The sequence below is a fragment of the Heloderma suspectum genome, chromosome 5 (assembly GCF_057233095.1).
Source record: "Heloderma suspectum isolate Gila_16-S chromosome 5, 16-S_ref, whole genome shotgun sequence".
Taxonomy (NCBI): Eukaryota; Metazoa; Chordata; class Lepidosauria; order Squamata; family Helodermatidae; genus Heloderma; species Heloderma suspectum.
This window is the reverse complement of record NC_139462.1, coordinates 145,776,901-145,791,075: the sequence shown is the minus strand read 5'-3', so window position 1 is coordinate 145,791,075 and position 14,175 is coordinate 145,776,901. Positions and strand designations below refer to the sequence as shown.

At 42.3% G+C, this 14,175-nt stretch overlaps 1 protein-coding gene, 1 long non-coding RNA gene and 1 other non-coding gene across 3 annotated transcripts; 1 reads left to right on the top strand and 2 right to left on the bottom strand.

Moving 5' to 3' along the window:
* Nucleotides 1–291: 291 nt before the first annotated feature.
* On the bottom strand, nucleotides 292–4,277 carry LOC146344614 (uncharacterized). The gene is made up of 3 exons (XR_014792266.1): nucleotides 3,942–4,277; nucleotides 1,399–1,580; nucleotides 292–696 (listed from the first exon to the last, which is right to left on the bottom strand). It is a non-coding gene; the product is annotated as an uncharacterized LOC146344614 (long non-coding RNA).
* Nucleotides 1,681–1,954, bottom strand: LOC146344615 (small Cajal body-specific RNA 13). The gene has a single exon (XR_014792627.1).
* Nucleotides 4,278–4,535: 258 nt separating the features above from the next.
* On the top strand, nucleotides 4,536–13,056 carry GLRX5 (glutaredoxin 5). Its single transcript, XM_084857740.1, has 2 exons — nucleotides 4,536–4,920; nucleotides 9,721–13,056. The coding sequence occupies exons 1-2, from the start codon at nucleotides 4,611–4,613 to the stop codon at nucleotides 9,897–9,899; spliced, it is 489 nt and encodes a 162-aa protein (XP_084713866.1). The 5' UTR covers nucleotides 4,536–4,610; the 3' UTR covers nucleotides 9,900–13,056.
* The last annotated feature ends 1,119 nt before the right edge of the window (nucleotides 13,057–14,175 follow it).

Sequence of the window (14,175 nt, the reverse complement as noted above, 5' to 3'; positions counted from 1 at the left end):
GACTGGTGGAGAGCAGAAGGCAGGGAAGAGCATCCAGGCAGAAGGATTGCTGGATCTGAATGAAAGGAGAGGCCATGTAGTCAGATATGAGTTTGGAGTCTTTCTAATCTCCATGTTGCAAAAGGAAAGCCCCGGAGTTTTTTTTTTAGGGGAAGTGGTAAAGGAGACAGGAGCAAAGCATTCAGGTTGTTGATCAATTATATAAAAAATGTATATTTTAGGGGAGAGATAATAGTATGTTGTCTTGAAAACTGAAGTTCTAAGAATAAACAAAATCCATTTTTCAACGAGTTTGTCTTTCCATTCCTCCTTTTTATTCTTTTTAAACATGTCAATTTATACATACAAGCTGTTGAACATATTTTACTGAACCAGTTTAACATAGGATGGTTTGGAGTTTTCCATTTAGCTGCTATAAAGGTTCTAGCAATACTTAAGACATGCAACACTTTCCATAATATCTTTGACTTTAACTAAAATGTCCTTGCAATTTGGGGGCCATTTCATGTATCACACACTTGTGGAAGCAGGTGCTAGCTCTATTTTCTAGGTGATCCATCTTCTTGTACTCTGTAAAGCAGGGGTGGGCAAAATGCGGTCTGCCATAGCTGTTTATGCAGCCCCCTGGTCCCCAATGGTAGAAGGGGGGGGCATGGCAACAGTCAATTTTGTGGGGAGGGTCAAGCTTTGTCCCACCTGTGAATGGAGGAAAATACACAAAGTTTGTTTGCCCATTCACAACAGCTACAATGCCAGCCACCTACTAGTGAGAAGTGACAAAATACTTGCATCTCCTCCCTAGAGTTTCCAAATGTGTCAGAAGCTTTGAAAGAGGTATGGTTGTGATAGAGACTACAAATAATGGCTGGCTACTAAATCCAGCCAAAATATGTGAACTCCTGCTTTCTACATGTAAGAGAGAACAGCTGATAATTTAGGGCAACAACTCCCTGAACAAAAACACCACCATTAGTAAACATGCAAGATTGGGCAAGATGAACAACTAAAATTTAAACCAAAGAGATTCGCATCCATAACCTTTAAGGCATTCAAACCAATTATGGTAGCATTCAAAAGTAAATCCAAGTTAAACCCACCAGCAGCAATTCATGGCCAGATTAAGTAGGCTCTGTGCATGTCTCTACAAGAATTACTTCTAAAGGCTAAAGTTACATAAAAGTTAATATTTGGTTTATTTCTGAGCACTTGATATTTCATCACAGTTCTTTGTAAATCTACTCTGTGTCATGAATGCAGCATCTAGGAGTATTTTGTTGGGAAACTCTAATTGATTTTAAGTTGCCCAACAAAAATATTGCAAGATATATGACTAGATTCTGAGCACAGAGTCTCACCAGCAAAACAATTGACTATGACTGACATCCACAGCATACTTACTAGAGCAAGTCGCACTGAACACCTCTGCCCCCAAGTTATTCAAAATTCATAATAGGAAAAGGAAACATCTGCAGGCAAAAAGCTGCACTATTTTATGTATCGAACACTATTCCTGACCAGTTGCATTTATGACACTCAATCTTCAGTTATGGATTAGATGAGGAAGACTTGAGTCACTTAACCTGAAAACACACACAAAAGGCAAGTGTTACCAATTTTGATATGTTCAGAACATAAAGCATACAGATGTACTAACTGGTTTTAAAGACCATCCATACTCGAATATGTAGCAGTTTTTAGTGTTCAACAGAAATGCTTCATTTGCTGAACAATATCGCACAGCAAATTTACTCTTACTGTTGATAGATGGATAATGACACTGGGATGATCATTATCTCCGTGGCAACAGTACTAGGTATGTCAGAGGAACATTGCACATGGAGCTGCCATTACTTTTTACAGTCCTGCCTCGGCTTCCTCGATCAGATGCTCTTTCTGCAAAGCCAATAGACCCAGAGTACAAATGTAACTAAGGGCAGTTTCAAGGCTGCAGACTTACTGCGATGAATGGATAGCTTGGCATGCCGTACAAGATCTGCAAAGCCTTGTGACACCTCAAAGGCCAACACATTTATTGTGACATGAGTTTTTGTAAGGAAGCCCCTACAGATGCTGTCGAAGCAGGCTCTTGCCTACAAAAGTTGGTAGCCTTTTAGTGTTAGTCCTTAAGGTTACACAAGAGCCTGTTGCCTTTTCTTTAACCAACTAACATGACTTCCCTTCTAGAGTTTATATAATAACTCTTAGAAAAAGCCCTGTTGTGGTGCTGGCTTTCAACAGCAGCCAGCCAAATGCTTCTGGAAAGCCCACAGTAAGGTATGAGAGCAACCATCCTCTGCCATTTCCCCTTCTTCCAGCAACTGGTATTCCAAAAGAATAATGCCCTTGAACCTGGAGGTTCCACTTAGATATAATGAATGGAATAGCTCAGCAATGCTGATTTTCCTAGGACTAGTTTCATATTACCTTTATAGCAGGCAGAGATCCCAATTCCACTGATGACATTTCCATCAGTATTAACCAGGGTGGGAAGTACTTGCAGCTTTCTTTGAAAGTAGCAGCTATATGTTGCTACCTTCCATTTATGTAGTCAGCTATTAATAATTGCAGTTATTTCCAGCAACAAGTTATCAGGCCATATTCCACTGAGGAACATAGCACTGCAGGAACGTCTGGTGTCAAACGTAGTCTTGGAGATACTCATTGTGCTAACACAGATCTTCACGCTCTTTTGCTCAACACCAAAAATGTTTGTATGCTACCAAAAAAGAGAAGGTGATCTGAGTGCATGGTTCAATGAACTCCTGAATTTTCATCTATCAAAAGTACTGTGGAACATCAGAATTAGATACTTGCTCTACAAACTTGTGAGGACTAGAGATCAGTTAATTCAAACTGAAGATGCTGCTAAGCATCCTTGGGCAACCCAGAAAAAATAGTCAGTAGCTTTCTTATTTCTGTACTAAGGGCAGTACCCAATGCAACACTACCACTAACGTCAATCATGTTGCACTAGCATAAATGACCTGTAGCACAATGCCAATAGGATTTGCTGGCGCTACAGGTTTCCTCAGAAAGCCTGTTCCCCAGCAAACACTATTGGCGTTGTTCTAGACATCATTTATGCTAGCGCAACATAATTTATATTAGCAGTGGTGTTACATTAGATACTGCTCAATGAAAGGAACTTCTTGAATTCCAATTGCAACTTCTCTAGGTGCGTCATATAGCCTTCACTCTGTACTTTCCATGTCATTACAGAAGAGAAAACTAGTGTGTGTTTTTCGCAGTTTAGGAAATGTGCAAGCTTCCTTCTGCCAGTTGAGCCTTGAGCTGCAGCTTTCTTTGAAACACTTACCAATGTTAGAATATCTGAATTCAATTGCATTTTACCTTCTAATTCATCACTCAAGTGTTCCCTTACGTCACTGATGGATAAGTCACACAGCTAGGTTTTTACCTTCCCTATCCAAGATGGTTTCTCCCTCATTAATAAGAATTTTTAGATATTAATTTTCACTTCACCACCATATTTAAGAACGTGGCTGCTTATCCATTCCATGCTTACACTACACATGAGACTGCCACATTCTACTCACCAAGATTAACAGCAATATCATATATTTACTGTACTGAAAGGTCAAGTGTACAAAAGGCATTTTCTCTTCTGTACAGGCACCTTCATGTGTGGGTACGAAATTGCAGGCCAAGCAAGAAATCAGGACCCCAGTTCAAGTCTTTCCTCTGTCATAAGCTCACTAGGTGGTGTTACACAAGTCACTCTCAGCCATTCCCCCCCCCCCCACACTATGGGGAATAATAATAATATACACTTACCTTACAGGGTTGTTGTAAGGATTACAGCTACATAAGGCATGCAAAACACACTGAACACTTTAAAACGCTATACCAATCTAAAATATTATTTCACTCAACCCAAATTCCTCCTGTTACCTCAAGCTGCTCCTCATTTGCATGCTCACCTGTAGTAAGAGGGCCAGCCATTCCCTCTAAGATTACACAGGAAACGGAAGGTGACCCCGCCCCCTTGCCATTCCTTCTCCCCACGGAACAGCCGTCCCTGACCTGGTCCCTCCCAGATACGTTAGACCACGACTCTCAGCATCCACCAGCCATGCTGGCTGAGGATGCTAGGAATTGTAGTCCAACACATCTGGAGGGCACCAAGTCAGGCCACCATAGAACTGGAAAGACATCACTGTGCGCTTCGTGTCTCCTCAAGAGTCTAACTTTTTCCTTCCCCTCTCACTTGAGATTGACCCCCGACCCCACTTTTAAGCCTAGTCACGAAAAACCTCAACGATGGTCTGCAGAGAGGGATTTTAAAGGCCCAAGGCGGCGCCGTGCAATTGGCTAATGTGGTTAACTAATCAGAATCCCGATGTTGGGTTTGCCTTCGCTGATTGGTCAGCGGGACGGGGCTATAAAGTGCATAAGTCCTTCTACACAGTTACTGGTCGCTTGAATATGATTGACAGGAATATTGACCTTTCTTCAACCGGCATTCGCTAGCGGGCGGGCATCTATCCACACCAATCCGAAGGGAATATTTCCGTGAGGCCCGCCGCGAGCACGGTCGCCTGAGAGGAATACTTTTGTGAGGGGAGAAGGAGACCGGGGCGGCGGCAGTCATGAGCGGCTCGTTCTGCAGGCTGCCCGCAGCTCTGCGGCTGTTGGGGGGCCCACGGCCCTTGGGGCTTTTCGTGCGGCCACTGAGCCAAGCTGGAGCGGGCGCCGGGGGCGAGGGAGGCGCTTCGGGAGACGGGTCGAAGGAGGCGGTGGAGCGGCTGGTGCGCGCCCACCCCGTGGTGGTTTTCATGAAGGGCAGCCCGGCCCAGCCCCAGTGCGGCTTCAGCAACGCGGTGGTGCAGATCCTGCGCTTGCATGGCGTCAATGACTACCGCGCCTACGACGTCCTCCAGGACTCCGACCTCCGGCAAGGTAACGGCTGCGTCGGTCCGCTCCGCCACTCCCGTTCCCTTCGCCGAGAAACTGGTCCCGGCAGAGCTCTTGGTGCCCTTCAGCATTTCCAGCCCGCCCTTAGGCGCCAACCTGCCACCCACTAATAACATGTTTAAAAAATCTTGATTAACTTCATTACTTTTGTATTTGTTTATTTTATTGTTTGTTTATGTGCCGTATTTTTACCCCACTCTTCCGCCAAAAAAGTCTCACAGAAGGGCTGCAAAGAAGTTAAGAATGCAATCGTTTGCATATTTAGACAGAAAAAAACTACATCTCCCAGAATGCTGGGAGTCGTAGGACTTTTTCCTGTCAAAACATGCATAGGATTGCACCCTAAGTTGGTGTTCATAGTGTTTCTTACCCATCCTCCATGTATGTTTGGTCATTTATTCTCACAACTACCCTGTGAGATAGCTTTGGCTGAGAAATAGTGGTTGGCTAGGGTTCATCAACTTTTGGTTGGCCAAACCAGATATTGTAATCATTCTCCCATCCCTGCTGACATTTCCCTCAGGAAGGAGTGTGTGCAGTTGTTGCCTGGCAGCCTTCAGGCAGTGGAAGCCCAGCACTCTCCTCTATCTTCCTCAAGGGGGTGGGGTGGTGGGTGGTGGTGGTGGTGAGGTTCCGCTGTTCGGCATTCCTGCCTGAACATGCACAGGATACTTTCTGAGAGTGTACTGTGAGGACGTTGCTTCCGAAAGGCACACGGGGAGCCTTTGGGCAGTGGCACCTTTCCTTTAAGAAAGGCCAGATGAGAGGGAATGTGTACTGCTGGATGCTGCTTGTTGAAAGTGCATGAGGTGTCTTCATGAAATGGCAGCCAAGGCTCCCCCTCGCACCACCTTCCTCCCAACTTTGGAGCTCTGGAGGTGGGAAGGATGGCCGTGCAACTGTGGGAATGACCTTTTCAGCTTCAAAGTTGGGAGGGGGAAAGGCTGGCTAAAAGTCATCCAGGGTGCAATTGTATACCTATTTACCCAGGATTAAGATCCACTGAATTCAGTGGACTTTTAAGGAGACATGAATAGGATTGTGCTGCCAGTAAGTACTGTGGCCGAGCAGGAATTTAACCCCGACATCTCTAGTCCTAATCCAATATTGTCCACCATACAAGCTCTAGGGTGCTTCCAAACAAGGGTTTTTTGTGTGTGCAATTGCCCTGTATTTTGTAGGGGGTCCAGACAATTTTGTCTTCACCTTGTACTGCTCCCAACTTTTCCCACTGCTTCTTCCATCCTTTTTCTCATTGGGGAAAAAAAATCCATTAAGGAGAAAAAGACAGAATAGCTGCAGAATGCCTTTTGATTGGTAGCACTTGGCGCCATCTGTCTAGAAGCACCCTAATCTAATCTATGCATACTAATGCTACAGAACAGTAGTAATCCACGGTTTCAGACTCTTTTAAAACTGTACATAGTAATCTTTCTTTCTTTCTGCTTGACCCAGATGCAAAGGAGTACAGGGTTTCTGTTCCTCTTTCTATTGTGTAGAAGAAGGCATTTTGGCAGGTGCAGCTTGTTATGTACAGGGAAAGAAGAGCTGCACCTCCTGAAATTCCCTCTTCCACACAACTATTAAAAGGCAAAAGTGTCTAGTTCCTCCCCCCCAGTTCCATTCACAAAAAGTAAGTGGCAGTAGTAAAAATAAAATGGTAGTATCACTCATTCAATCCAGCTTAGGTAAGGGTATGACTCACCAATGGAAGAGCAATGCATAGAGGGCATGTTATTTCCATCTGCACCCACTTTTAGCCTTTCTTCTTAAACATCTTGTTGTCCCCCTCCCTAAAATTGCAGCCTTGTATTCATGATTAAGAAACAGAGAATGAATACCATCCCCTTGTTTGATGTTTATGGTTTTTAATGCAAGCTAGAGCTGATGCAGACATTACTGCAGCTGGTTAACCTATAACTAACTACTACTGACATGTGCAGGCCATTCACATGAGTAGTAATGGCTGAAGAGGGGATATGCAGAAAATTGAAGCAGCTGCTACTTTTATGAGAAAAAAATGCTAGATGCCTTTCTTCTGCTCAAAAAAAAAAACCACATTGATGTTGTGATCATGCATGTGATTCCACTTCAGGTGTTACACTATCCCAGAATGTGTACTTAAAAAAACACATAGATTTTTTTTTCAAAACCTAGCATTGGTTGCCATAAGCATCTGTTGAAAGAGCATATAGCAAAAGGAGTAATCTATGTTAAGTAATCTTGACTGTTTTAAGAGCACTTTTAAGAGCACATGTGACATTAATGCTGTAATCTCATTCATGCTTATGTAGGGGTAAGTATTGGTACTTACTTGTAAGCATGAATTGGATCTGGCTGTGCAAATGCTTTGGGGCATTTCCTGCATTTCTTATTGCAAGTATGAGGACATTTTCGTGTAAGATGCTCAAATCTACATTGGTTAAACATGCATCTGATTTCTATACTCTGTCCTATGTTAACAACACAAGGCTGTCTTTTTCTGTTTCTGGGCATGCACACGTACTAAGTTCTTCCCTTTACACTTATAGCCAGGAAAGAAAGGTTCAACACTTCAGCAGTTAATAAAAGTTTCCAGATGTGGTTGCCTAGAAGTTTTTCTTGCTTGCCAGTGACAAATGTCTGTTTCCAAGTCTGATCCAATTATGTTCAAGGTAGTGCAGTTGTGCATTTTGGCAACATATACTACAATTACTTGTACCTGAGAAAATGATAGTTCTTCGCTCCTTCCACCCTCAAAGCACATATTTTGCGAATGTTATGGGGAATGTGGTTCACAGGCATCTAGTTGCTATTGCCTGTATCGAGTGCCGCAACTCTTCTCCCTCTCCCCTATATGTGAATGCCATTTGCGATCTTTAAGTATTAAAACATTCTCCTACTGTGCAGCTCCTGCGTGGGAGTGTCCATGAACTGGACTCACAGAAGGGTATGTAGAGATCCCTAGCTTCCTTCACAGAACTATAGTTCCCATCATACTTGGTGAGAAAGGGAGGATAGTCCAAGTTAATCCTTTATTATGGACATAGACATTCTCTGTGGGGGGGGGGTAGGGAAGGGAGAGAAATTTCACAATAAAGTGTGTTCGTCTTGAGGTCTTTGCAAAGAAGAAACCCAAAACACTTACAGAACATCAGTAATGGAATACTTTCAATATAATTCATGTTTGTATGTTCAGGGATTCATAGAATTTCTATACTGTGTTAGTGCGTCCTGGTTTCTGGAGTGGTACAATGCTTCAGGGGCATTAAGACCCTCTCGGGGACTTGCTGTTGGCATAGCAGTAGTTCATGACCTTCTGTGCTAGCCTTATGAAGTCTTAAAAATTGTGCCCTTGAAATTTAGTTATGGGACTACAGCATATGTCAGAACACTTCTCTGGAATGTGTGCAACAGTTTACACCACTCCCTGAACTCCCAAGGTCTGCTAGGAAAAGATAAAGAATTTGGACAGAGGTATATTTGCCAAACAGAATAAAGAAATGTATAAAAGCAGTGAGACAGTGCAACAATGTTTAATGTGCAAAGATGTTTAGGCTTAGGTCCCAGATGTACTAGATCTTTGTAAAAACACTTCTTTCTAAAGCGTCACATTACTCTTTATGTAGTTCCTGTGAATCAGTTGGCAAAGGATCGGTGCTGGAATTTGAATATAGGTCAAATTACCACTTAGCTCAAAAGGAGATATCACTTCTTCTAAAAGCAACTCAGCTAGTGAGCATTGCCAGGATTATGGCCAAAATGGGACAAATGGGAAACAAGAGGGAAATATTGACATGCTCCGGGGAATCCCAAGGTTTGCAGAAATACAAAACTCTCTAAGGGTGCAATCCTGTGCATGTAGGACTTCCTTCTGTGTAAACATGCATAAGATTGTGCCCCAAGGACCCCACCACCACCACCACCACCACCACCACCACCAGTGCAATGACAACTGGTTGCAGGCCCAATTTGAATACTATAATATTTGAAATATACAGATAGCAAGTTTTTAAATGGTAGGAAGCAATCCGGTTGAAGTGATACAGTTCTTTATGCTGGTGTTCCTCAAATGGTATGAAATCATGTTTTCAAAACATACTATCTTTTCCCAAGCTAGGAACCTCACCATGTATACACCTTCCTTTTCCTGCAGAAAGCTAGTGTGTTACAATAGCTAGAACATTTGGTTTGACTATGGAGAAACCAGTTTAAATTTCCATGAAGCTCACTGATTGGCCATGGGCAAGCTGCTACCTCTCAGCCTAACCTGTGGAGCTGCTGGGCTAAAATGCTGCTTTGCGCTCCTACATAAATTAATAAATGACCCTTATACTTTCCCATTTGCCTGATTTCTAAATGCAGCTATATGACTTCACACTCCGCTCTCAGCTCCTACTTTCTTTCCTCTTTCCCCATACTCCTTCTGTCTCTAGCTTGAAAAAACAGGGTCTGCAGCATTTTTGGATTTGCACACACTAATAACTTTCCACAATTTCAGTGGGTGTCATAACCTTTGTTTGGAAGCCTGAAGCCTTATTTGATTTATACGATGCTGCCAGTGTAAATAGTGTTTTACACAGTAGGAAGAGCAAATGGACAGGTCTCCTTCAAGGAGAAGAAAAGGAGAGACAACAGTAATATAGACTTATGTCCAATAAGCCATGCAAAATGGCTGTGCATTTCCTTTCTTATCTCCACGGTAGTCTAATTGCCTTGCCCCTCCCTGGACTTTCAGAAGCATTATAAGTTGTCTAACATGTCTGGAAACATTTGGTTTGACTTGCCTTTTCTCTTTTGATTTAGGAATCAAAAACTATTCCAACTGGCCTACTATTCCTCAAGTCTACCTCAATGGTGAATTTGTGGGAGGCTGCGACATACTTCTCCAGATGCATCAAAGTGGAGACCTAGTGGAAGAGCTTAAGAAATTAGGAATTCGCTCTGCACTTCTGGATTCAGAGAAAGACCATGGCAAAAAATAAGCAAGCTGCTGTGACTTTGGCAAAGACTGCTTTTGATCATTTGGTACCAGAAAAGCCTTATGTAATTTAGCTCAAAAAGGCAACTTTTTGAACTAACACAATGAGGTTTATCACTTAGCATTCTGTTGTCCATTGTACAGTATGATAGACTGATGTGTGAATATTCTGTTATGATTTTTTTATAATCAGCATGGTAAAACATTTTTGCAATCAAAGTAAATAAGCATTTCACTTCTATTTTGGACTACTTTGTATGCATTTTGCTTGAGTGAACTGATTTTTTCCAAAATTTATTTTTCCTGGGTGCTACACTAGGCTGCTCTTTGCACCATGTGGGTGCCCTATAAATTGAACAATCACCCAGTCATGATCCTGTGTTTTCCCTGTGCTTATTCAATCTTTTCCTGGACTGCAGAAAGTCTGACTTCTTTGTAACAAACAAAACAGCAGCGTTATCTCAGTAAGTGTAGATTACCCTTGTGCTACTCATCCATCTTTTTGAAGAGGCAGAGTTTTGCAGAGTCAGTAATCCTTTTGGAGACTGAGCCCACCTCCTCACTTCTCTACCTGGGTGCACTTTCATTTCCTTCAGTGCCATTTTGCTCCATAGGATTTTTGTGTGTTTTAAAATTTAATTGCTATTAATACACCGATATTAAAAAGAATAATCATTTGCGTTATTTCAGTTAAGGAGGAAAAGCCAAAGTACTGAGATTCCTAGCAGAAGTGAAAGAGCTGCAGTCTTCCATAAATGTTATTGTTGGCTTGATGCCCTCCCCGCCCCCTGTCCCCACTTGCTACATTTGGCTGATGGGTCCATGCATGTTTGTGCTCCCTATCTGGTCCCCTCCTGCCAGCTGTCCCAGGGCTTGGCTTCCCAATCCACTCTTTCAGCAAGCACCATTTTAGCATCCCATTTTTAACAAAATGTTTAAATTGGCCTTAATGCACTATAGTGAAATTAAAATAATAATGCAAATTAAAAATAATATTAGAAACACTGAAGAAAGGAAAAGACAAGCAGCTAAGTACATAGGTGGGAAAAATGACTTCCTGAAACAACTTGAGAATCTGATCCATTAAACCAGGGGTGGGCAACTTTTGGCCCTACAGCGGTTTTGGCCTACAGCTCCTATCGGCCGTAGCCAACATGGCCAATGGTGAGGGATGATGGGAGTTGTGGCCCTCTTGATGTTTTGGCCAACAAATTGCCAACCCCTGAATTAAACTTAAGGTGATTGCTTTGACAGCTGTGGAAAAAGTGTGGATGGGGAGAAATGCAGTTTTTCAGCAGCCCATTTATTCCTTGACTTGGAAGTGATGGGGACGAACTGAATTAAGCAAGCTCAAGGTCACTTGATATCCACTTTACTTTCACCCATAGAGGTTTCAAAGACTCCCCCTCCCCACCACATGCACTCCTCCAGCCTCCAAATCACAATAATGCTAACATGGGAGTAAGGCCTATTGAATTCAACATGAAGAAAGATTGTGGCTGCCCGTGCTTGCTTCTCCCCCAATGCATGTGTGGTTGGGGACAGCAGAAAAAGAGAGGTTGTTTTTAAATGTCCTTGGAGGGCATCAAACCCTTTATAATTTTTTAACCTTTCAGAAAGTAATTGGGGAGTTGCTCTTCAGTAAATAAGTACTATAATGCCCGTTAAATAATAGCTTAATGATGGCTGGAGGGAAGAATTATTAAAAATGGTTGCTCAGGTTTGCTGCTCAGGTGAATTCTAACCTCTCCCTTCCCCACCCACACAGCTATGTCACAACCAGCAGTGTGGACATGCCATAGCATGTCCACACCAGTGTAAGCAAGACGTACTTTCTAAAAAAGCACAATACCCCGTGCAGAATGGAAAGTCAATTACACTTCCACTTGTAGCTAATAGTGGAAGAGCAATGATTGTGTAGCACTAATAGCTGCCCATCTGGAAGCACCCCGGATCATATTTGTATCTTGCAAATTGTGTTCTATATATAACCAAGACAATGAATCCTGGTTTGGATGACACAACAGCCCACCATAGGTTCATTAACCCTCAGGCACTGCAGCATGTCCCGTCCATCATTATGAATATGCAAGCCCTGGCTGGAGGTTGCTGTGGTTTGTCATGTCATCTGAACCGGGGGGGGGGGGGTGTTATTTGAGGGTTAAACAACCGTTGCAGAGAACCCATGGTCTGTTTTGGCGTTATGCAAGGGTTAACTTTCACAACAAGTCAAAGCAACTGCTGGCTGGGGGTTGCATATTCGTAGTAGTGGACGGTACACACCGCAGCCCCTCACGGGTATATTAACCCATGATGGGCTGTTGTGTTGTCTGAACTAGCTCTCAGTGAAACAGGGAGGAAGTAAATAATACCAGTCAGCCTATATTTAGAGCCACACATTAACACTGCAGTAAGTACATTAAAATGCTGAGTTATTAGCTTGAAGACAAGTAACACTAATCATTTTGTTTCCCAAATCTGTCTGTGGGTCTGGAGGAACAGTGAAAAGTTTGGATTAAAAGTTAGAAAGGAACTTCTACCTCTCCCCAAAGACTGCCTCAGTTAATACACATTGTTAAACTTCACCATGTCAGTTATCAGTGCTTTAATATGTATAAAGTTTTCAAATCTGTTCTTTGATGGCTTCAAACCACAATATGTGGGAATGAGTTTTGAAAACACTTCATTGTACCTTTAATATAAGTGCACAAACCACTTGGAAGCAGTTATTAGGTTTTTAACACTCTGCAGTATTTTGTCACAAAGTTATGCATGGATATGTGTTTTCAAGACCAGAGGTAATTCCTGCTTCATTGAAGAATATTTTCTATAGACTAAAATGAGCAGGTAAAATTGTTTCATATTACAGATGAAAAAATGTAAAGGAAGCAGAATATCTGTTGGGTTGTCTTTTGAAAACCTCCAGATATCAGTACTCTTAACATTTCTATTTCTAAACAGAAAAATATATTTTGTTCTTTGAAAGCATGTGCAATGTACTGGGCATCTCTAGTAATAGCCCAGCATAGTTAGGTTCCTCACATTTTTTAAACGTGGGAACAATGTGCAGCGTTGGATATAAGCAAACTATCTGAGAAACTGTTACTTGTGATCTATGATTATATCCATTTTCCTTTGAGATAAAGGGCATATAAGATGAATTTAAGTATCTTGTGTCTTCAATGGTTTCTTGAGATTTTTTTCAGTCTTCGGTATGATGGAAAGCTCTGATTGAAAACAATCAGTGGTGAGGACCAAAGATAAGTCTTTCAAACCGAAACTTCAGAGTTCATGTACAAGCCATTGCCAACCCTCTTTTAAATGGTCTTTTTGAGCAAGACTATCAGCAGGGTACTGCATGTACTGCAATTTTGCAGGGGCACAAAACATGGTGGTGAATGCAGGATTAATCTTCCTGAAAATCTGCTTCTTGTTTTTAAAAAGATATAAAAATTTCACCTTTTATGACTGTGAAGATATGCTTGAAAGTGTGTGGACAATGACTGCTAAAATCTCAGAAGCCAGAACGATGGCTGAACAAGATTTTCAGTGGTTGGGGGGTATGGGAAGCTGCAGTTTCCTTGCCTTGCATGAGTAGCAAAACCAGAGATAATGTACATTTTTAAATATACTCTATGTAGCAGGGGTGTTGAACCTTAGACCCCTTGGCCAAATTTGGCCCACCTGGGGTCCCAATCTGGCCCTCTAGGGTTCACCAGATGGCCCCAGCCCCTTTCCACCCACTGCTGATCATCTGGTGGTTTCCTGGCTTTTGTAAGTTTTCCAGTTCTAAAAGATTTGAAATGCTTCTCCTAAGACTTAGTTACTGCCAGTCAGAGGGTTAAGCTAAAATATGCTGGTATGTTGACCCTCCCCTTTTGCCTTCAGACCTGCCCATCATGGAATGCAGCCCTTGAGAGCTTCTCCAACATTGAATTCAGCCCTCAGGCTGAAAGAGGTTCCCTACCCCTGCTATATAGGATATAGAGAAGGTTCCCTTGGCATAGAATTTGGATTGCCTGACCACTGACTTTAACCTTTTCAGCCTGGAGTTCACACAGCCCTGACCGTGTAATATTACTCCAGATTAAACTTGGATATTATGGTGAACCATTTTGTATGACCAACAACAGGGAGTCACAGAAAATGCAAAAAACAAGTGATGCAATCACAAAGTGCCTGTTTGTTTTTGTGCAAGCCCCTTTTGGAGACCTACTCCATCCTCAAGGGTTACCTGAAATGCAATAAAACATATTATACTTTAAAAACATACATAAACT

What these genes read in the sequence shown, in the direction of transcription:
- GLRX5 (XM_084857740.1), top strand. Translation starts at nt 4,611, where the DNA reads ATGAGCGGCTCGTTCTGCAGGCTGCCCGCAGCTCTGCGGCTGTTGGGG. An exon ending in GGACTCCGACCTCCGGCAAG is followed by an intron (nt 4,921 to 9,720) that starts GTAACGGCTGCG and finishes CTTTTGATTTAG; the next exon opens with GAATCAAAAACTATTCCAAC.